At 32.2% G+C, this 24,496-nt stretch overlaps 1 protein-coding gene across 2 annotated transcripts in view; it reads right to left on the reverse strand.

Moving 5' to 3' along the window:
• The window catches only part of LOC149060369 (limbic system-associated membrane protein-like), a 589,994-nt gene that overhangs the window by 46,391 nt on the left and 519,107 nt on the right, over positions 1-24,496 (reverse strand). For both annotated transcript variants that reach the window (XM_089220603.1, XM_089220597.1), the window contains exons 5-6: positions 11,836-11,986; positions 4,707-4,804 (exon numbers count right to left, since the gene is read on the reverse strand). In XM_089220603.1, the coding sequence (XP_089076729.1) occupies positions 4,707-4,804; positions 11,836-11,986 (249 nt within the window). The remainder of the gene's footprint in view (positions 1-4,706; positions 4,805-11,835; positions 11,987-24,496) is intronic.

The following is a 24,496-nucleotide window of genomic DNA, read 5'->3' on the forward strand; positions in this document are numbered from 1 at the left end:
AATATAACTATTCAAACATAATTAGATGACATTGGAAGATCGTAACTGACTTGTTAGTGATTTAATCATTATAATGCTATAGTTAGTGATTATTATACATTTTACAATATAGATATTTTAACTATCTATTTTACTAGTGCCTATATTTTTAGAAAAAAAAAATGATTTTGTATTACTTTGTTTTTTTTTTCTACGAAATATATGGATTCTAATCAACGCAGAAGAATCACTAACACCACCAAATATATTTGGTATAATATTAACCAATTTTACATTTGAATAAAGTTATAAACATTTAAATAAAAGTACAAAATCAATTACATATCAATGAAAAATGTTTAAAATTCATCAAATTCTAGGTTAGATTATGCTCAGTGTATCAAACAGTTTGGTTGTTAACTGTATTGGAGTTATATGAATAATAATAAAAAAAGGAAAGTATATAGTTCACTATTCTGCTGTACAGTAAGTGTCGATTGTAAGTCATTGAGTAGGTTACTGTAATGTATGTGTCAATTTGATTCAATGATACATCATTTCATACTAAAAACTTACTAAGTGGAGACGGTCTGTTAGTCTGTAATCAATTAAATATATTGCTATTAATTATTATAATAATTTACTTCACTGTTAGGCAGAGGTTAAAGTTGGAAAAAATTCCAGAGGGGACTAATGTCTCCATAAAGTTTTAAGCGTTCCATATATAATTTTATGTATAATGTCTAATGTATGAAAACCTAATTTGTTAAAGGGGACGCTTTTTAACCGCTGTCAGAGGTAAGGGGACTGAGTCCTCCCACACCCCCCCCCCCGCTTTAACTCCTGCTGATAGGTAGTAACACCAACGGTTATAAACGTATAAAATGAAAATAGTCAATTGCATAAATGTATTTAAAATTTAAGTAAAAGTCTCAACAAACTTTTTTTTGAGCTAAAACAAAATAACTAAAATCATTATTTTTTGTCTAGGTAATGGATTTTGGTATTGATTTTTTGGTTTCAATATGAAATAGATACTTATAAGAAACCTTATTTTTCAAACCTTCATCATAATTATTGAACACTTTATATGTTTTTAACAACAACAAAATATGAAATCTATAGTAAATTTGACTTATTTTGTGAACATTTTAACTTAAAATGCTTATAAAAAAATTTAACTTTTGTAAGAATCATCGATATTTTAAATTGGGGCTTATGTATCTTGTATTATATTCTTATATTTTTTGATCGATTGAAATTTCTATAAAATCAAAAACCTTCAAAATATTTTAAAAACATAATTTAAAAAATTAAGATAATATAATATAGGTTTAGCGGACATTTAAAGTATACACTCGGTTAACCGTTTTAACTGTCATTTTGTTTTGTCCAAAACTGATTTTGAGGAAAATTACATAATATATCATACTAAAAAAAAAAATTAATTATCGTACTCTGAATTCACACCGAAGTACCTTCGCTGGTTGGTTCTTCCCTCAAGACACCCAAACTAATACATATATATATAATTTTAGAAAAATATTATCATTTATGCTTATTGTACTTATTTTATGTACAGATTTTATAAAATGTAAATTAAAAAAAAAAATATCGTACTCATGTTAACATATTTTTAGAGGAAATAACAGCAATAAGCTGAAGCAACAAAGGGTAATAAGTTCTTCACTTAAAAAATGTGGATTTTAAGCTTTGAGTGTATTATAATGTATTAAAGTTTACTAAAAAATAAGTTGATCCAGGAACGTTCAACGTTGATGAACTACTGTGGCTCTTGCCAGCATTATAATTTTTGTACGTAGTAAAATATAATTGTGTTTAAGGCATTTGTTTTTTTAATCTTTTAACACTTTTAACATTTTTCTTAGTAGATAAAAAAAATACTAGTTTCTGTGTGAGCATATATCGTATAACCTTAGTGTTCTCTCGAGAGAGAAGTGACGTACACGACACAATCTAAATAAGTTGTAGATCCATTCTTTTTTATTTTTGTTGGTACTTAACAACGTTTTCTGGAATTCAACAGTTACTGGATTCAATAATTAAAACAGTTCACAAGCTACCTATTGATAACATGGAAGACAATTAAAAAATCTTTGTAATCAAATACATCCAAACAAATAATTAAAAGTTTACAGAAATATATATTTAAATGCCAATATTTGATTATTAACTAAGTAAAAAATAATGGGTTCACTCATCTATAAACAAGGCGAAAAAATAAAATTTACAATTTTACTATTGGTTCAATTATATATAAATGAATAATAGCAGCATTTTTAACATTACTATAACACGAAAATAAATAAATAATAACTTAAGCAGCAATTGGTTTGTAATTAATAATTATGAATAAACTAACTTTAGGAGTTTCTTCATCATACCATATTATTATAATTAACTTATGATTTATAAAATTTTAAGTCAATATCAATTTACCTTGAAAATGGGTGAATATAATTATCACGGGGTAAAACTAAAATTCTCTAGTAGGACAGCTTAAAACTAATTAAATTGGTTAATAAACTATATTATGCATGAAAATAATAATTAGTACATTAACCTATGTTACAACAGAAAAACAAATCATTGTTTTTCATTTAATTGTTATTCCAATTTTGATGAAAAAAAACTTAATATTGACCTTGTAAATTTGGTATTTTTTTTTTTTTATTAATGTAAGAACAATTCATGAGAAAGTAAGAAACCTTTATCACGTTTTCAAATATTTTATCAGCATCAATGGGAATAAAAAGACAAAGAAGTTAAAAATGTAAAATGCATATAAATAGCTTGAAAATGTTAAAAATATTTTTAAATTTAATATTTAATCCCTCACTATTTATTTAAAATAAATTATCTCTTGTGGATAAGTCTTACGTAATTACAATTGTAAAACAACATTCAATGCCCAATTGTAACAATTGTAATAATTATTTTTATTTTTATTTTTTAAATGAATGCTTGTTTTTAAATTTAAAAAATACGAGAAATAAAATAAGTTATTAATAGTACCTATTGAGATAAAGCGGAAAACTTAATTATAAAATCATGACTTGTCCAAGATTCCAGCGACATCCATGGCATGCATGTATAGCAGAATTAAATTGTGAAGTCGTGATGAGTGCACAATGTGCACTTATAAAACAAAGTAATGAAAATTTATAAAAATGTTTTTTTTGCTACCATTACTTAATATTTTGATTTCAAAATAGGGAATTTAATATTTTTCTTTTTAGTTACGATCTTCTCATCCACATACTATGTACCATGTACGAGAGTTGATGGTTTATCTTAATAGTTAAACATTGTACATATGTACATAATATGTATAACATATTATGTCACATTGATAAATCTATTTTTAAATCATACGCTCTGACTCTAAATAACATCGAAAACAATAAATTATCATAGAAGTTAATGTTATTAATAAACAATAACAATTATTATTATCATTATAAAAATATCAATGATCGCATGCCTATCAATAAAAAGTCTAACAAATTAAAATGCTCTTGTATAATCTGTGATAAAGTCTCATAATTCTTATGATACAGTTGAATAATTTTAAAAACACACACAAATAGGTACGTTAAATCATTAAAAAATGGTACGTTTTCACTTACGGTTGCTTGTTAGATGTGCCAACTTACAGTTGAAAACAAATTAATTATTTTTAGTGGTCAAACCGTTTGAGGCACCTAAACATGTTTAAGGTAAGTTTTGCCTATGTAATATGTATATTGTACGTTATGACCGTTATGTAGTTACACCACTATAATATACCTAGTGAGGGAAAAATCGTGGGAAAGAATAAAAACGTGTTTGAAAACTCCGATATACCAGGTCGTTATGACGGTAAAATCGACTTCATAAACTTATATTTGGGACGTAATAAAAACTAGGTGGTACTAATACTATATGTACCTCAACCACCACCTCCACAACAACTACCACTACTACTATTTAAGCCTACTACCATTATAATATACTAATACTACTACTAAACACACACGGTTTCCATTTTGTAGAGCTCGGTGTGTATTCGCCGTAATTTGTCGGTCGACCTAATGACTTCTGTGGCCCGCCACCGCGCGCGAAGAGCGAAATAATTATTGCACTGGCGGTTGTCCGTCGGCGAAACGTGGCAGATCGCATAAAAACGTGCCGAGGAAACGTAGTAAAACGGCAAATTACGAATGACCGCAATTTAGGTGTAATTTTCAATTTACAGAGTTTTCGTGATAAACATGTAACCGTACTATACCAACTGCTGCCGCCCCACCGCGATAATAATAATTTTGATCTCTCACCGCAAGTTTCCTTCCCGGGTCCTCCCCACCGCCACCCCCTCACAAAACAACCGAGTGAAATATATATTTTATCCCTCGCCTAACCGGCTCATATTATATATGTTGTCCGAACGTTATTCGTTGTTCCAAAGTCTAAACTAAAAAAACAGTCTTCGCTAATCTGTTGGGTCTAATGTGTCTGTTGAAAGTTGAAACTTAAGGCTGGTGCAACGAAAACGCAATATTAATAGAGCCGCGTCGGTTGTTTGTATTCTACGATTATACATTAGTATTGTTTTACTGATAAAATCGATTTTTTAAGCAATGGATTTTAAACGACGCACGTTGAAAGTCAACTCGGGTTGGAATCAGATCAAATGCTTATAGAAGAATAAAAAAAACATGACTTACGTCGGCTTTTGGCTCTGCGTGGACTATACAGACGATTTCAGTTTCTTGTCCTTCCACGGTGAATACAATAGATTGTTCTTCTTTAACTTCCGGCGGATCTAAAAAATTCAAAGTCAATATCTAAATGAAGTCATAAAATAATACTCAGCACGTGAAATATTTATGATGTTACATATAAAAGATTAAACTTATGTACATTATTCGTTATTAGTTAATTACGTTGTATTTGTATAGCAGCTTAGCAAACATTTCAATTAGTAATTGAAACCATAGTTTGGGCATCATTTTGAAATGATATCTTTAAATTCTTATAGTCGTATAGATTTTGTATTCGATACAGGATTGCAATAGCTATATTTTTGTATTCAATAATTGAAATATAAACGAGTGCCGCGTTTCATACCATAACCACACTGAAAGCCGCACAGAAAGGGTTGTGTGCTATGATGTTTTACGGAGGGAGATGAATTTTACAATATCCATATTTCTTAATGTCGTCCATATACGCTACCTGATAAATTTAAATACTAATATAATTAGCGGCCTGATTTGGGTATTCCATGAAATGTACCTACACTTAAACAATTCTATTGAAACACTATACTGTATTTCGAAAATGCTCATATAACGTAAGGAAATCATTAAAAAAATTCAACGTGTAAATATAAATAATTCTATTAACTTTAAGTTTGATGTTAGGTTATTTTACTCAAATATTAAAGCAAAATTTGTTTGTACAGAACGAATATGTTACATCAAAAATTAAAATGATAGAAGGTTTTATTAATGAAAACTTATTATTAAAGTTATATTAGTGCATGATCTTTTCATCATTACCAAAACATGTTTATCAATATTTAGATGACTCTCGGCAGAAGACGTGGAAACTGGAAATAGGCAGATGAAATAAGTATGTTGGACTCTAAAATGGCACCTTCATATTTTATAAAGAATTAACAAAAGCGCACTGTGTGTATCTATAATTATATCCGACATATCGAAACACGGAAACATCGTTGTTTATTATTGACATTTGTTGTTCAATTTAACCACCAATATAATACAACTACGTATTGTGTGTATGACGAAGTTCAATATTATATTATATTACATGAGTATATATATAACATATATCACGTATTATTATGTGGTACGTGATGTTTTTCTTTCAATTGTATATACATACATAATATATATAGTGTTTACGACTTCGTACATTGTGTACATAATATATATATATATATATTTGTGTATAGAAGAATACTGTTTTCTCGTCAGATGACGATTGCGCTCCTCCTGCCATTCCCTCAACAGGGTCTTACTCGTCATCATATAAACCTTAATCAGATAAACCTCGTCGTTCAGTCGAGTTGCAGGCCAAGGTGAGGGTCGGATCGGGATGTGTGACGAGAAAACGACTTATATATATGTATATATATATATATGTCGATGAGACGGACGCAGGGGTGGGCTCTTCAAATTTTGCGCAAACACACGCAAACTTTACCTCTGTGTTCGATACCCCTCGGCCCAACGACGGTGGTTCACGTGCGTGTACTGCAATTTGTAAGTCCAGGACTGCACACTTTCTCCCCTTCGAATTGCACACACACGCATATCTAGTACATACACGCGACATCTATAATCACGTTATCCTGGCCGTCGAGACGATACGACTGCGACGGTCGACCGGAGGTAAACAAACGCCCGCACGGACGATCCTATTTTAACAGAATGTCGATTTGGAAAAAATACAAATAAATGAAAATAATATACATCGTTCGTCGTCGTTTTTTTTTTTTTTCAAGTATTTGTTTGATTTTTTTTTGTATGTTATATTTTTGTTACGAGTGTAAGGGAGAGAAACCACTTTTAGAAAGGGAGAGTTGCGAGAAATTTAAAGAGAACGTTAACGAACTCTTATTGTTTGAAAACAACGGACCACGTGATTTTTGTAAGAGTATAGCCGATATGAACATTGTTGATTTCATCGGCGTGTGTTTTTTTTCATCATCCGTTTCCGTTCAATTTTCTTTGCGGAGTAAGTAGCAAAAGAAAATAAGAATAACGATAAATTCCTTCTGGCGTACATTTCCCAGAATAAACAAACGCCGTTGGCATATTTGAGCCCATACGGGTTTTTCGAATGCGCTTTTCTACTTTTCTAAAAACATCGGGGGAAAAATTAATTCTCTCTTGCGATTTTATTTTTTTAATCTTTATCATGTCCTTTTATATTCTCAAAACCGAGAGTGACGCTTTTTTTCTTCCATATAAATATGTATATGTGTATAAGAATTTTTTTTCGGGCTATCAAAATAAACGTTTTATAATAACTCACGCATTCCGTATTTGTTTACATCGCCTTCACGTCGTCTCAATAGTTAAAAACAACTACGGTATACGTTACTTTCAGCCTTCAGAACGCGTTTGCAAATATTTGTTTGAACATTGTCCACCCACGTACTGGTGGTGGCTATGTGTGTTGGTGTGTATATTACGTAAAAACACAAAATGCCAAATAAAATTACGAGACACATAGGACACGCCACGCCATACATGCTGTGTTGAGTACGTAAGTTTATAAGTTTATGACGTTTACGTGCAGTTCTATAATAATATAATAAATATCGCTTTTATTTTTTGTACTTCATGATAATATGGATGTTTCTGTTTGTATATTTTAATGGTTTTTATTTTTGTTGAAAGTCGAATATATTATCATCGAGAATACGTGATTATTAACCTGTATTCTCTACGTTCGGGCGAACAACACTATTTCTTCTTCTATGGTATGTATAATAAAGTATAACGTAATGATCGATCATACGTAATAACCCTCGAGGGTTGAAAAAAAATAAAGACTAACTTTATGAACATAAAAAGCATATAATTAATAAGTTATGCAAATTTTTTGGTATTTCAAAATTAGTTTTCCTGGTCGTATAGATACTAAACTATAGATGAAATTCAAATATTAATATTAATATTTTAAACATATTAGGTACGTTATGTGAATATTGCGTTGTTTTTGATCACTCGTGGACAAAAAATAATAAATTATGACAATGTTCGAGTTAATATTTTTCTTCATGCTGACGACAAACCTTTTCACCTCACTTTTTTGTTGTTATTGTTCGGTTTATTAAGTGATATTGTTTTAAAACACCGACGAATTCAGAGTAAAATAATATTATAATTTTTAGGCATGTGACTTTTATATGCTTAGCCGGACTTAATGACGTCAAAAATGAGTTATTATTGTTTGCCTGTTTTCGTTCAAACTTTTTGGGAGGATTGGCACACTTTATGGCGGGTCTGATCAAACCGCGAAAGTTGCGTATTATAGGCGCAGACATCCGGGTGGACGTCAAGTGCTCGTTGCATATTTCATCGGGCGAAATACATTACCTAGCCAAGCGTATTCACCGCAGCTAAATCCTTATGAATTTTTATTAGTGATGGATTTTCTTCGTGCACGTGTCTTGTCGCATTTCTGTTACGAGACGTGTTCTCACGCCAATGATTCCATTATCTGCTTTCGTGTATAATTAATATCGGCAACAATGGAAAAGTTTAATTGCCTTGTTCGGTGAACGCCGAAAATACACGTTTCCTTACCGGAGTACAATAGAAATTACAATAAATAAATATATCTACGTCTCCATCGTGAACTCAATAGAATTTCTTTACAAATCAAATACAATATATCAAAAAGCCATTGTATAGTAATTTTTCCACAACACCAAAATTACGCAATACTAAATTGTAACCTCGGCAGAAAATAATCGAATCGGGACTCAGATAATATTATATTATGGAATTTAATGTCAAAAATGTAAATAAATTTAGGCATGTAGGGAGGAGTAGCACAACAATACTACTTACATCATCAACAATTTTAAAGAATTGTGACGTGAAGAACGGACACAGTGTGTAATGTTATGTGAACGAGTAAATTAAACTATTCTTCTGAACAAAAAAGAAGTGATTTTATTAGAAATATTTTAAAATTTTACGGTACTTCATATCTTAACTTTTCAGCATGGATTTTTTATACAAACGACAATTTATTGTTTAAAAAAGTACACGTTTAGCACTGTGTTTAGCTATGATGTATGTATTGAGATTCGATGTAATCCGGTTGAAAGACAAAATCCCAACCTGACCAATACAATGATAGGTAATTAATAAAATATATTTTTCACTTATTTCTTTTCATGGAAATGCATTCGGTATCTGTTATATTAATTTGAAATTTATTTTAATACAAAGGGAAGTGAATATTTTTATACATTTTGAATAAGACCCACATCGCATGTTAAAATATTACATGTGTATCATAATATTATAACGAATAATAAGAATAACATATTTCAATAATTGTATATAAATTTTAATGTTAACGATATTTAGTATTGCATATTAAATATCTTTAAATATTACATCTTAATTAAAAGAAAACTGACTTTAAATAAAATACGATATAGTATTAATTAATTATGTTATTTAATATTATCATCAAAAATAAAATATTTTAATTGGATGCCATATTAGAAAATAAAGTTAAGTTTGAAGAGATTAAATAAGGACGGTGTTATGATCGGGATGGAAAGCGAATGAATGCAATAAATGAAAACATGGATTGAGAAATGCTGGTTAAAAAGTTTAGAGCCAAATTATTGAAGAATGTAAAGACTAAAATCTCAAATTACCATGTTGATAGGCGCAGTATAAGTAGTGGAATAAATATCGATTAAATATGAATGTGAAGGAATAAGCCAAAGTATGAAATATAGTCATATTGAAAAATAAATTGAATAGGTATCGTAGACAGATTAAATTCGCTCTTATGATATAATTATAGTAAACAATATTGTTATTATATTCCTATGAAACCTAAATTGCAAAATGGAATTTCAAATGATAATAAAACTAGCTGGAACCAATAATACTGGACTAAGGCTCGCGATTGGCGCTTTTCGCAGCAGTCCAATTTACAGCATATATAATACAGCAGGCGTACCCATACCTGAGATTAAAAGGAATGACCTATCGCTTAAATACATGGTTAGATCCTATATATGTAACAACCTACCACTGCCATCAGAAAACTCCGATTTATATGATGAACTAGGGAAAAACGGCATTATTATAGATCAATCAATGACGAGAGAACAATTGTCCCCACCCGCATGGACTTCCTCTTTCGACATAAATACGGAACTCAGCTCCTTTCTAAAACAACAAACTCCACCAGAAATTTACAGAAGACACTTTCAAAGCATATTAGAAAATTACCGAGATTATCAAGAAGTTTACACGGACGCATCCAAGACACAAGACCAAGTAGGAATTTCAATAATACTAAGGAACCAAAACGTAACATTGAAGCTGCCGAACACCTGCTCCATATATACGGCCGAGGCAATAGCGATACTTGAGGCGATCAAAACAACCTTAGATGATGAACACCCCAACCACATAATATTCAGTGACTCCTTGGGTGCCCTTAATAGCATAAAAAACCAGTTCAAACCCGGCGAAATAGCGACAAAAATACTGAACAAATTAAATGAAGCCTTGCATAAAAACAAACAAATCACTCTCATGTGGGTCCCCGGGCACATCGGCATCGAAGGAAATGAACTAGCTGATAAACACGCTAAGCTCGCAGTCACAAGCTCCGTATGTAAAATTATTCTTGGATCCACCTACAACGATCTCAAAAAATACATAAATGACATAACTAACACCAGATGGCTCAATACTTGGAAACAACAAAACACCAAGCTTAACAGAATTAAAAGCAGTACATTTAGGTGGTTAAACAGCTCTTTAAACAGAAAAGAAGAATCGGTACTCAACAGATTGAGAATAGGACACACGCGACTTACACACGGACACCTAATGGCTAAGGAAGAACCACCATTATGCGAAGTATGTGGTGTCCAAATATCAGTGAAACACATAATAACAGAATGCCTAAAATACCAGCAAGAACGTCAAAACACCGGATTGGACACGACCCTCGACATCGCATTGGGACCCAATGCTGTGGAGAACAACAAGATGATCCTTTTTTTGAAGTCAACAGGTCTTTACAATTTAATTTAATGATTCACATTTGTTTTTTTTTCTTTCTTATATAAATACTTAGAAACCATACTGTTATAACTTATCTTTAATATTGTAATCCCCTTTAAAAAAAAAAAATGTTGTAAAAATCTTAAACCATGTAAACATACCACAACTGTAACTAATGGCCATGTAGTTGCCGAGTTTTTATTTGATCAATAAAAAAAAAAAAAAAAAAAAAAAAACTAGCTGGAGAAAAATTGAATATAACTAACAGCATATTATGCAGTCGAAGCTTATTTTAGATTAATGTAATACAATATATATTTTATTAACATTTGACAGTACCTACTTCTATTTATACGGTAGGAGAATGTTAGAAGCGAATGAAATAATACCTATTTATTTTTGTATTTTTATTTAAAGTGAAAAACTATAAGTACCTAGTTTAAGAATAGTATATAAAACTAATTTTTTAGAATAAATACTTAAATTAAGTTTATTAAAGGTTGAAACTCAAGTTTAGTTTATTATTGCTTTTGATAAATACTGTCTTCTTGTTTTTTTATAAATATTTTTCTACCAACATTAATTTAATATACAATAGTTATTTTTTTAAAATAACTATTCATTTAAAAATAAAAATGAAATAAAATTATAATTTAAGATGAATTTGAATTAATATTATAATAAGTGATATCTATATGATAATATAATATGTAATATACTATACACATTTTTATTTTCTGATAAATCATCTAAGTTAAAAACTAAACTTTGATTACTCAATCTAAACTAGTTTTCGTAAAAAATATTGACAAAACCTTTAAACAACTAAATGTATAATACATACTTATAGGTATACTTAATATATTCAATATAACTAGATTTAGCTCAATGGATATTAAATAATCGAAATAATTTATCTTTAGGTACATTAATATCCACATTGTTCCCCAGTTCTGAAAGATATGTTCATTTATACCAAATCGTTTTGTATTTTTATTTATTATCGACAACAGAGTATTATCTATTAAAATAATGCACTTACATAATATATTTAGATCGATTTCTTCGTCCACGGCTGTTCCGATATTATTTGATGCGGTGCAGATGTAAACTCCATCGGCTTGTCTTCGGACAGAGTCAATTGTATATGAGTTTCCAATAAATGTTTTTTCACCATTCGGCAGCATATTATTCTGAAAAAGAAAATTAATGAAGTGAAATGTAGGATAGTAGGAGTTTGGTTTACTGATAGGCTACGTTTGTTACATTTGTGTCATGATATCGAATATGAGTGTAACGATAAATAATCGCAATCAAAATATGATTCCAAGTAGAGTTTGGTTTACTATAGTGATAAAACGATTTTGACATTAATAGGATCGTATTATTTATCCCAACTCATTTCTAATTACTTTTAACATAATTGCCCATAATGTATATTATTTTATTAAAACCTCACTTGATTACATTTCTTTATTTTTTGTATTTGCGTTCAAGGAAATTTCATGAGAAAATCGAAAAATTACCTCTTAAACAATGGACGTCACTTTCAACTAACATAGTAAAAGTAACAACATACAAGTAGACACTTCCTTGAAACAGCTTTTTAACCCTTAAAAGTGTAAATACCCGGACAAACTTCATAATTTTAAGCTAATACGTTTTGGAATTGCTCAAAATCTAAATTGATAATAATATTTTATATTTTTATCATAATATGTTTTTACGTGAGCAACATATAATTTTTTTTCTAGTTATAAATTTAAGTTCACATTATTTATGCTATTAGTACATTTCACCGTTTAATCTACCGTGTGTATGTATAATTATAGAATATTTACTTATATAATTACATTTAAAAATTCTAATCAAACCAAAATGCAGTAGATTATAATATGTAGGTATATAGCAATAAAAATTAAAAATTACCAAATAAATTGAGTAGATATCCAGGACCATTTGTTTTTCAGTAGCTTATAGTGCCGAGAAAAAAGTGCTTATAGCTATTCAGAGGTTTATTTAAAAAAACAATTTCATAATATTATCATCTCATTTATAAGAATTGAAATTGAAAAACTTGTGAAATTTAAATCACATCCGGTTTATTTATTTCGCGGGGAACAAAGATGTTTTATATCAACTTCTTTTCTTTATAATATAAATACAATTTTTAATTTTATTTTTTAGCTCATAGATTTTTGTTTTTGAATAGTAATTTAAAGTGAATTCTTTAAAAATCTGGTTTGTGACATTATAAGAGCTTAATTTGATTTCTTATAATTCCTTTCGTGTACAGTGTTTTTGAAGTGTGTGGGAAAAGACTAATATCCAAACTGAGTTTTTGTCGTTAATCCTAGTAAATTGAACAGAAATAACTTTACGTAGGTACCTATAACTAATATTAACAGCCTATCGCCGGCGGATCGTACTATCTCAGGTCAGTAGATAGTAACAAACATTAATATATTATGTAGTTTATTGTTATGATTATCAGAATATTATAAAACTTATTATAAAATATTCTACACTAAATTCTAGAGTCAACATTATTACACGCGCAGAATAACGAAACAATACATTTTTGTACTCAATGTTTATTTAACTTTTATTTTTCGTTGTTGTTGGACACACGAACAGAACAAATGCCACCATAACACAAAATAAATCCTATTATCATTTTGATTTACAGTTGAAAAATTGATATTTTACGAGTATGGTTTCATAATTAATTGCGCCGTATTCATTGGGGCTTATAAAATATATAAATTAAACATGTTTTAATTTTTAATTAAGCACAACTGTAAATAATAGCAATATACATATAAATATATATTAGGTACATGTGTTTTATAATCGTATAATATGTTCGCTGGTTAGTAATAATAATTATCACATTACAATGAACGTTAACGTAGTGAATAAAATATGTTTTGCGTTGTATGTATAGACAACAATACATAATAATAATGTAAAAACTATATATTAATGTTTTATTCGTGACGTGTGCAATATAAAAATAAGTAATTGGTATTAAACGCGTATATTATTATGTACTCCCAAAAACAATGAAAAATAGTCGTTGAAAATTATTACTCTGAACTCGGTGTTTGTACACAGTTCGAAGGTCCTTATAATTTTTATCATTATTACAGGGAATGATCATATAAGTATAAAAACAATACATTTTTAAGTATACTAGCATTTTTTACGCAATAATTCATGAAAAATTTAATTTTTTGTTTTTTAGAGATGGTTTATGAACAAAACGATTCGTGTCCACAAATTTTGACGACCTGACTTAATTTTTATCATCTGGACAAACAGTTAGGCTAGTTTTTAATTGTAGTCGTCAACCTAACATTAATTATTTTGAATATTAATGGTCGGAAACGGCTTAGACGTAGGATATTCGACAGTAAAATACACGTCGTGGGTGCGATCAAAATAAATTAATATTGATAGGAATTATTATGATATAATATAATATAATGACGTTATTATGTGTAAATTGTATAAAAAGGATCGTCTAAAGCCATATAATATCTTTTTTATTTTATTTCGGGTGTAGTTTATTATTTCTTATACATTATAGAGTTATTAAACATCAAAATACAAAAATGGAAACATTTTTAAAAGGTTTTATATTTTTTATCTCAATTCTCGTTTTCACACACAGACAAATAGGGTTTCCGTCAAATTTTCAGCCATATATTATATATATATATACATCTTGGTCCTTGATGTTGGATTGTATCAAAAGTTCCCAGTAAATCATTCATAATAATAATATGTAGCTGACGGAAACTTGTGTGAAACGAAATACTTAATGCGTTGTACACACGTTTATTCTATGTGTATACAGTTTAAGTTTTTGAACGCGAACATAAATAATGTAGAGAGTAACGAGAGTCTGCTGTATAATGGAAACAGTTGACTAGTATTAAGATTTCAGATACTATCATAATTGCGATATGACAAATAGGTAATATTAAAAAAAAAGAAAACATGAAATTTGGAGTTTAAAATAACATTTCTTGATGAGTAGCTCTGGTTTCGTTTTTTGTCGTTTTTGTGTGTTTGAAATAAACAATACAGTTAACATCCTCATAAATATTTTGCGTTATGGAATTCTCCACTTTAGGGAAAGTCAGATACGAGCCACTGTATAGTAATTTGTGAAACGTGAATATGTTAATATTCTGATGATTCTTAATTCGCATAATAAAGCTTATTCGTTTGTAAAATAAAAAAATATTCATAGTAGTAAAAATCATTATTCTATCGTTTGAAATAAAAAGAGAAAACACTTTGATATTTATACTTATGCACAGGCACAATGTAAAATATAAAAGAAAGTTAACGGTTTTGAAAGTTTTTATAAGTAATATTTACTATCCAAAGAAGTGGGTGATGGCATTTTAGGCTCAACTCCTTCGTCTAAAAATAAAATTCACCAAAGAATTAGCGTTTGAACTATGTCAGAAACTGCATTAAGCCGATAAAAACGTAAAAGAAAATGTAACTTAAAAATGTTAGCTAAAAAAATATCAATATTATAATGGCTTGTCCAATATAAAACACAAAGCTATAAACGGAACTATTTATGAAGACATCAAAATCATTATTAATTATATTATTATAGATATATTTACGATATATTTATATGACTTTATTTTAATTTTTGGAAAATAATATCTCGTGTTGTTGAATTGTTTCAAAATATTAACTGTAATAATTTAACAATAAAACATTATTCACGATATTTTATTGCAACTCGATGATGTCAGTTAATACCTATAATATCAATTTTTTAATATTAATAATTGTTAATGATTTTGGAATTTTCGATACTTATATAGAAACGAATCAAATGTATTAGACAAACCAATACTAAATAATAATTATTATTTTTGTGATTTGATTATTTTTATCAAAGTAAAATATTAATAATTGTTAACACATTTCACAATAAACACTTTTAGAGTTCGGTCTAAAGTTTTTAAATTGTTTGTAAAATATACCCTCGGGATCCCATTCAATAGTTTGAATGCCGAATGGTGCAAGATAATATCATCTGAAGAGAATAGATAAAAGAAGCTAAAAAACACCTTTCTGTTTTATAGAAAACATATCTTTCATCCTTTCAATGTCGTGTGCATATAGTACGTGCAACTTCACTTTGTCTCTTTGTTGTAATACTAACGGCAATAATAGTATACATAGTTCAGATAATATATACGTTTTGGTCAATTTGTGTGTGAGAAAATAATTGTAAAAATCATCTCTGCTAGTTTTACTAAAAGGTGCTTTTGACACTTTTATCATACACGAAAAAATATTTAAACTCATGATTTTCACTACCTGCTTCAAATGGTTTAGGAGAATAATTATAAAAAAAAAAAATGGTTAAGATAATTGCCTTAATTTAACATAAAAGCTTTCTTAACACATTTTAAATAATGGTTGCTGAGCGCTGTGACCTATATTACACCAGACGAATGAAAATTCAAAATTTCTCAAATTATATTTCAGCAACTTTGTGATAAACACACTTTCACCATTTAAAACATAAGAGCGTCACAAACTATTTTTTTTAAGACTTTCGTTTTATATAAGTAACAATATTATGACTATGCATTTATACATTTATACATTTATACATCATTATTCTATTCTGTGTATGCATTGTTCTATACAAACAAAATACATATATGTAATAATTTATATCCATGTCCTATCTTCCTATCTATGTCTTTTTATCCAAAATACACGTAACACGTTTATTATTAAGTACCTACTGATTTTTATCATAATCAATAACCATTTCGTTTTTGACTTTTATAGATTTTTTTCTATATTTTCACAAACAATAACTATTATTTTTAAAACCAAAACAATTTCGGAGCACTGTTATCATTTTGATAAAGGAAAAAATGAACCAATTCCCAGTTTGAAACAGATGGATATTATATATAAAATTAGGTAGGTACCCAAGGAAAACTTTGACAGATTGAGATGAGTATGGAATGGCCAACCTGCACTGTTATGATGTGTTATTTTTTCTACTTTCTCGGTCTCGGGCATGGTTTGTGTCCCGTCTCGTGAGTCGTGAGTGAAGAAATTTGAATAATAATTTAATCTTTAAAATGTTCCCTTATAGTCAAATAGTTTTTATAGCATATCATAATAATATACGAGTACGTATAACACGGTTGCGGTCGTAGGTCAGCGCGATGGTAGGATGATGGTCGGAGGGACGTGTAGATTCAGGGGATCCAGAAGGATGGTAAATAAATAAACATAAATAAATGAAAAAGAAACCCTCGTGACTCCGGCGGCGGTGGTGGTGATGGCGGGCGAGGAATATTGTTAAAAAGGTATACATGTCCGAATGCACATAATACGCGCAGGATCTACTGGGGCAATATAAGTCAAATGGTAATATATCCGGTGAGCCGTTATAATAGAACGTCAGCACTTGGAGGTCACGGGACACGCGTGGGTGGGTGGGTGAAAGACGTCAGTGGCAGCGGGACGAGAAGCGTTTTCCGCCATCGTACTTTGCCGGGGAAGGGAGGTAGAGGTACGTTGGAGGCGAAACGGCTAGGTAATAGTATGTATAATATTATATTATGCCAGTTTACCCGTTTACTGTATACACTGGAGGCACTATGCCACGGATGAATTTTATGAGTGTTTCTTTAACGCATTTTTTCTCCCGCTTGTGGACGTCTTGGAGTGGGATATAACGGCTTGGCCTTAAACCACGTTACCTACGTGTACCTACCTACCAATAGCTGCTAACTATGCGCGGAGTATCAGGTCAGGTATAGAGGTGCAGTGAATAAATTATATATATTTTTACTGGCCCATTTTAAGCGTACCACAAGAGTTAAAATTGTTATTTACATTTTTAAATTTATCTACGTAGGTACCTACTTAATTCATAATATTTTTTAGTAATAGGTACTTGGATTTAGATAACAAGTGGAATAAAAATTGTGTTGATTTTACAATGCGTGTGTGTGTATTTTTTTAATGTCCATCATCGTACTTTGGCAATTTTGGAGTGGTAAAATGTTTTAATCTTAAATATTAAAAAAAATAATGAAAACTGTAATTTTATATAAAACCAGTTTTCGACAAAATGTATTTAGGTACATGCAATAATTTTCAAAATATTTTGGCTATTTTAAAACCATTTATAGACATTTAAATATTTTATTTTTGTTTCTACTTAATTTCTGTAAATAACAATAAAAATGTATTTTCAGTGAAAAAGCTAAAAAATCAATATTTACGAATCGTATGGATTTACATTTAATTTCACATTTGAAGTGTGTTTCAAAAGTTCCTTTTCCAACTCCAAACAATCAACTGAAGTTAATTAAGTGTAATCTCTTTGTTGGAAATTGTATTTTTATAGGCTACCTATACTCAAACTCCATATATTTGGCGGTATGTACATAATTGCCACAGTTTAAAATATCACAAAAACGTTAAAAATAAATTATGTACAATATATAGTAGTAATGTATTAAATTTAAACATTTTTTTTTGCCTATTTGAATTTTGCTCATCTAAACTATATTTCATGACACGCAAAAATATTTTTAAAAGACTTGACAGCTTGTGATTAAAAAAAAAAAAAAACAAAAACAGAAAATTATATCATGGTGTGATTTTTTGTGTTTCATTAACTCGACGTTATTCTGACGTTACAACTACATCAAACCTACAAATAATATATCTTCATTCTCTAGAGACGCGTTAATATATTGTACACTACAACTAAGCATTGTTTTAAACTTTGCAATTCAATGTTTTCACCCGGACAGTTGAAAATTGGCATTGGTAGAAACTTCGACCGGAAACATAAAATATTTGGTATTTAAACAATGTAACGCATTTATTTTCGTTTTAATAATATAACGAAACCAAAAAAATCATCTATTATTAAGCGTACCATCGATAATCATTGTAGATGTTTTGTATTTATAAAACAAAAACCGGGAGCTAGCTTCTGCTGAATTTTAGGTTTTGAGTAGGTATTATACCTATATGTATATTGTTATTGAGTAGGTTACCTACTGTAATTATCGATGTGCCAGATTTGAATTCAGTGGTGTATATCATTGACCATTGTACACGAAAATATAATGTTGAGCCGAGAAGATGGATACCAAATAAGCTTCTATTTCTATGGTAATATAGATACTATATACTATATTATTATTATTTTATTAATTAGATTGTATAAAACTAATTTTTGACAGTAAAAACGAATTATCAACTTACCTTTGAACGATATTTAGTGTTTATGGTAAAAATATTTTTTTTTAAATAATGTCTTTGGACGGGCCGGCAGCATATAAAAATAATACGCGAACGCCGAACACCTAAAAGTTGCCACTAACACCTAGATCTTGAATATACGAGGAATAGCTGGGTGTGTAGTGGTGCAATAGCTCGAACAGCAGTGGTCGGGATCGCCGGGCAAATACTGTCGAGCTACGTAATGTGTGTTGTGTGTTATGTGTATTTGTCTCTAAGCGTGTATATGTGTAGGTGTGTAATGTGTGTTTACAAATAAATAATAATAATAAAAAATGGTAACACGGTTTAGGTAGTATGAGTTGCTGTATAATACACAATTTAATAAAACACAATATAATATAAATAAAATCACAGCAACACAAATAATAATATAATAATCAATAAATCGAAGCCCTTATGGCCGAACAAGGTAAATAATATTAAGATATAATAGGTATATCTTAGCCCTTTTGGCTCAACAAAATATAATAATATAAGAAGCTGCTATTTGAGCTATTAGCTCGTATAAAACGAACAAGTATAAAAATGTGAGTTTTACTTGACCCTTATGGCACAACAAAATAATATGAAAATTAGCCCTTCTGGCTCAACAAATATAATAATATAAAAGATTGTGTATATGAAAATAATGCGTGGCCCTTATGACCAAACAAATACGACAAATATACTAAATATAATATATATATAGCCCTTATGGCAGAAATAAATATAATAATAATAACACAAAATAATGTACGGCCCTTATGACTCAACAAATACTAATAATAAATAGATGGCCCTTTTGGCCTAACAACTAAATGATATGTATTATAACATAAATAATAATATAAATAAAACTCACAGGTTGTCGGTGCACTGCTGGCCAGCCGCTGCCTAGCTATATAATAATAACATAAAAATAAAAACACGCAAAATGGTGTTAACACACAAATGTAATAAAATTGGCGATTCACGCCAGCACAGAGGTATAATAATTTAATTTATATAACAACAAAATAAGTAGGCCCTTCTGGCGCCAATGATTATAGTAAAAAACACAATTTTCCCTATTTAGAGAGGAAATATAATATTAACACGCGCGTTGGTCTTTACTCACGAACGTACGGTGGAAGACAGATTCACGGCGGCCGTGTTAAATATTCACGTAGCCGGCGCGGCGGCGGCGAGCGATAACATTTAATCTACATATTACATAATTGAATAATTCACACGGGACACAAATAAAATATACGTAAATACAACAATAATATGACAAAACAGGTGATTGTGTGTGTGTGTGTGTGTGTGTGGTCGTTGGTACTATGGCGCGTTGTCGCGGCGGCGACATCCTCCCCCCGTTGGAAAGTTAATTTCCAACTGTTTGCTCTCCCTCGAGCACTGGCAGATGACACAATTTTATTACTGGACGCCTCATCTCTGTGCCGTTTGAGGTACGTATGGTAACGACCCTGACATGACCGTCCTTGCCTGGATGTAGGTTTGTTACACGTGCTATTTTCCACTTGGTAGGAGCCAGATTATCTTCCTTTACAATCACTATATCGGTGACCTTCAATGCTTCTCTTTTCGTCCTCCATTTTCCTCTAACTTGAAGTTGCGGAAGGTACTCATTTCGCCATCTGTTCCAAAATGCTTGTAATATCCCTTGTACCAACTTCCATCTACGTAAACCAACCATATTATCTTCCGACAGATCTGGTTCAGGGGGCAGAGTTATGGGTCCTCCTATGAGGAAATGGGCTGGTGTTAGAGGTTCAAGATCGTTCGGATCGCTACTTAGTGGCGTTAACGGACGAGAGTTTAGACAGGCTTCTATCTGGCACAGCAAGGTCTGAAGCTCACTTAGCGTTAAACATGCCTGCTTCATTGCCCTATTCAAATGATGTTTAGCACTCTTTACCGAAGCCTCCCACAATCCTCCAAAGTGCGGACTAGATGGTGGGTTAAACCGCCAGCTGATCCCTTCATTGGCTAGTTCTGCTTCAATGTTCTTAGTATATGTAGATAATTCCCTTTGTGCTCCTACAAATTTCGTGCCATTATCGCTCCAAATGGTGGCAGGTTTACCTCTTCTTGCACTAAACCTCCTAAGCGCAGCTATGAAGGCACTTTTAGTTAACTCCTCTACCACTTCAATATGAATTGCCTTGGTCGCGAAGCAAATAAACATAGCCACCCATGCCTTTTTACCCGGACGTCCCCGAATTCCACTACGAATGGTTAATGGACCTGCGAAGTCTACCCCAGTAGTCGTGAATGGTCGACTGCAGATAACTCTATCCTTGGGCAATGGAGCCATTAATGGGTATTGAAATGATGGTTTAGCTCGAATGCATGTTACACATTGTTTTACAACGGATCTTGCAATCATTCGTCCCCGCAGAGGCCAATAACGGCGCCTTATATCAGCTAAAAGTGCTTGAGGGCCAACATGTAGTAAATTCCGATGTCGATCCTTGAAAATGAGTTGTGTAATTGTATGATCTGCGGGCAGCACAATTGGTCTTTTTTGCTCTTCTGAAATGTCGGCATTGGTTAAACGGCCACCCACTACTAATAACTCGTTTCTTATTACTGGATTTAGTGCCTGTAACTTACTGCTGTGTGGTATCTCTTTCTGATTCTTTAATGCCTTGATCTCCTCTCCAAACTCTTCTGCTTGCGCTCTTCGTATTAAGAATTTCTCGGCTCCTCTGAGATCTTGAACAGACAAGTAACTTGCTTCTTGTGCTTGGCGTTTGGACATGACGTACTTTACGAATCGCAGAATCCATGCAACGGCACGTAGAAGTCGATTCCAAGTAGAGTATTTGGTTACAATATCCTTTAGCGGGTTCACTGCCAATAACGCTAGCTGGTTAAGCCGCTGTTCTGGGAGTTCCGAAGTGTCTTGTGGGAGAGTATCAACTACTTTCCATTGGTTCTTTGCCTGGGACAACCACACTGGCCCATTCCACCACGTGCTGCAAACCTCTAGCTCGTGTGGTTTGACTCCTCTTGAGACTAAATCGGCAGGATTCTCTTCAGTCTTGACATACCTCCATTGCTTAGGATCAGTTATCTCTAATATTTGCTCCACACGGTTTGCTACAAATGTTTTTAGTCTGGTAACGTGGCTATTGATCCATCCTAACACCACAGTAGAATCGGTCCAAAGATGGAAGCACTTAACGTCTACATCCCACGCCAACGCCACCTTGACAGCAAGCTGAGCCAGAACTAGTGCTCCAGATAACTCAAGCCTTGGAATCGTTGACCCTTTAAGTGGTGCTACTCGTGACTTCGAACACAGCAATCTGCTATAAACTTGTCCACCATCGTCTATGCCCTGTGATCTCACGTATATGCACGCTCCATATGCCTCTTGTGAGGCGTCACAAAAACTATGAAATTCAATCTGCTCACTTACACAGGGCTTGCATTTCCTAGGAATCGACAATGATCCAAGTTCTTCAAGTTGCTGATGGAATAATTCCCATTTCGTCTGTATCTCTATGGGTAGAGGATTATCCCATTCAACCTTAATCTGCCAAAGTTGCTGCAGAAATATTTTTCCCGTGATTAGCACAGGAGTCAAGAAGCCAAGTGGATCAAATATTTTATTAAGATCAGACAGCAACATCCTCTTCGTAACTTTAGCTCTTATGGGTATGGACGCTAGCTGGAATATGAATTCATCTTGGACTGGTTTCCAGCATAAACCGAGTGACTTGACAATATCTTCCGCCTCCGCACGGATGACAAACAAGGGCTCCCTTTGCTCCTTAACCACATGAGCGAGGATCTCATCAGAGTTTGAACACCACTTTCTAAGTGGCAATCTGGCTGAGCTTAGAATGTTACTAATCTGGGTTTGTAGCTGAATACATCCCGCTATCGTCTCTGCACCAGTCATGAGGTCATCCATGTAGAAGTCACGACGGATGGCGGATGCAGCTTCAGGGTATCTGTTTTTCTCTATTTCCGCGAGGGACACAAGACATTGCGTTGCCATGAATGACGCTGAGGTGGTCCCATAAGTTACAGTGGTTAGCTTGAATGTTCGCAAACTGTCACTTGGGTTTTCACGCCACAAAATACACTGAAGATCCTGATCTTCAGGATCCACGGATATCTGCCTGAACATTTTCTCTACATCAGAGGTGATGGCATATTGGTGCTTTCGAAATCGAGCCAGAATGGCAAATAGCTCTTCTTGGACGGTTGGTCCACGCATGAGTATATCGTTCAGTGATACTCCCGTCGAACTTTTAGCCGAGGCATCAAATACGACCCTCAACTTGGTAGTCAGACTGGACTCCTTCAGAACTGGGTGATGTGGCAAATAAAACCGTGTGGTTGATGTGCTGCTGTTATCTACTTCCTTCATATGACCGTCGGCTTCATATTCCTTCATGAACGTGACATACGCACCTCTAAGGCTCTCGTCTCTTTGTAACCTGCGTTCCACACTCAGAAACCTTGCTGTAGCCATATCAAGGGTCTTGTCGATGTTGCTAATCTCGTGTTTTATGGGCAGTCGCAGCACAAACCGTCCGTCTTCATCGCGTTTCATTGTTTCTTGGAAATGTGCAGCTGCTTCTTGTTCTTCGGTGCATCTTCTGTTCGCTTTAGATAGCCGGCCATAGTCATTGTCCTCTACAAATCCTTGATGTCTCCACTTGTTCTCTAATGACTCACCAACGCTTAGTAAGCAGGTTGATTGGATTCCTCCCGTAACTAACCAACCAAGTTTACTTGCCTGTAAACAAAGCGTACCTGGCGCCAATGGGGTGCGTTCCGCTTCCATTAAGTCAAAGAAAATGCCACATCCAAGCAATAGGTCGATCGGCCCTGCTTCGCAGAACGATGGATCTGCTAGTAACGATTCGTAGTCTTTAGGAATTTTCCATCCTTCCTTGGGTGGTTTTACTGAAGGTAGTTCTTCGACGATTACCGGCAATATGTAGCAACTGATGTTAACGCCAAAGTTTCTTATGCAGGATTTCATATGAGCATCTATGGTGTTGGTGGATTGCGTTGTACTTGCGCCGATACCACTTATCGGCATTATGGTCTTCCTTGATGGCAGTTGGAGCTGCTTAGCAAATCTTTTCGAAATAAAATTTACCTGTGAGCCACTGTCTAACACAGCTCGACACTTCCGATATACACCAAAATTGTTTCTAACTGAAACTATTGCTGTGGCCAGAAAAACATGTGTAACTTCCTTAGGTTTCACAACAGACATCATACTCTTAGCTCTAGGTGATTGTATGCTTGACGGTTCTGGTAGGGAGGCAGCATTTGAAGGCTGGTCTTCTAATTGATGCTCCTCTTGTTTTCTCTCAAAGTGTAATATCGTGTTATGTTTACGATGACATTTC

Source organism: Diuraphis noxia, unplaced genomic scaffold (assembly GCF_037042655.1).
Source record: "Diuraphis noxia isolate RWA-SAM2 unplaced genomic scaffold, SU_Dnox_SAM2 contig0001, whole genome shotgun sequence".
In the NCBI taxonomy this organism is placed as follows: Eukaryota; Metazoa; Arthropoda; class Insecta; order Hemiptera; family Aphididae; genus Diuraphis; species Diuraphis noxia.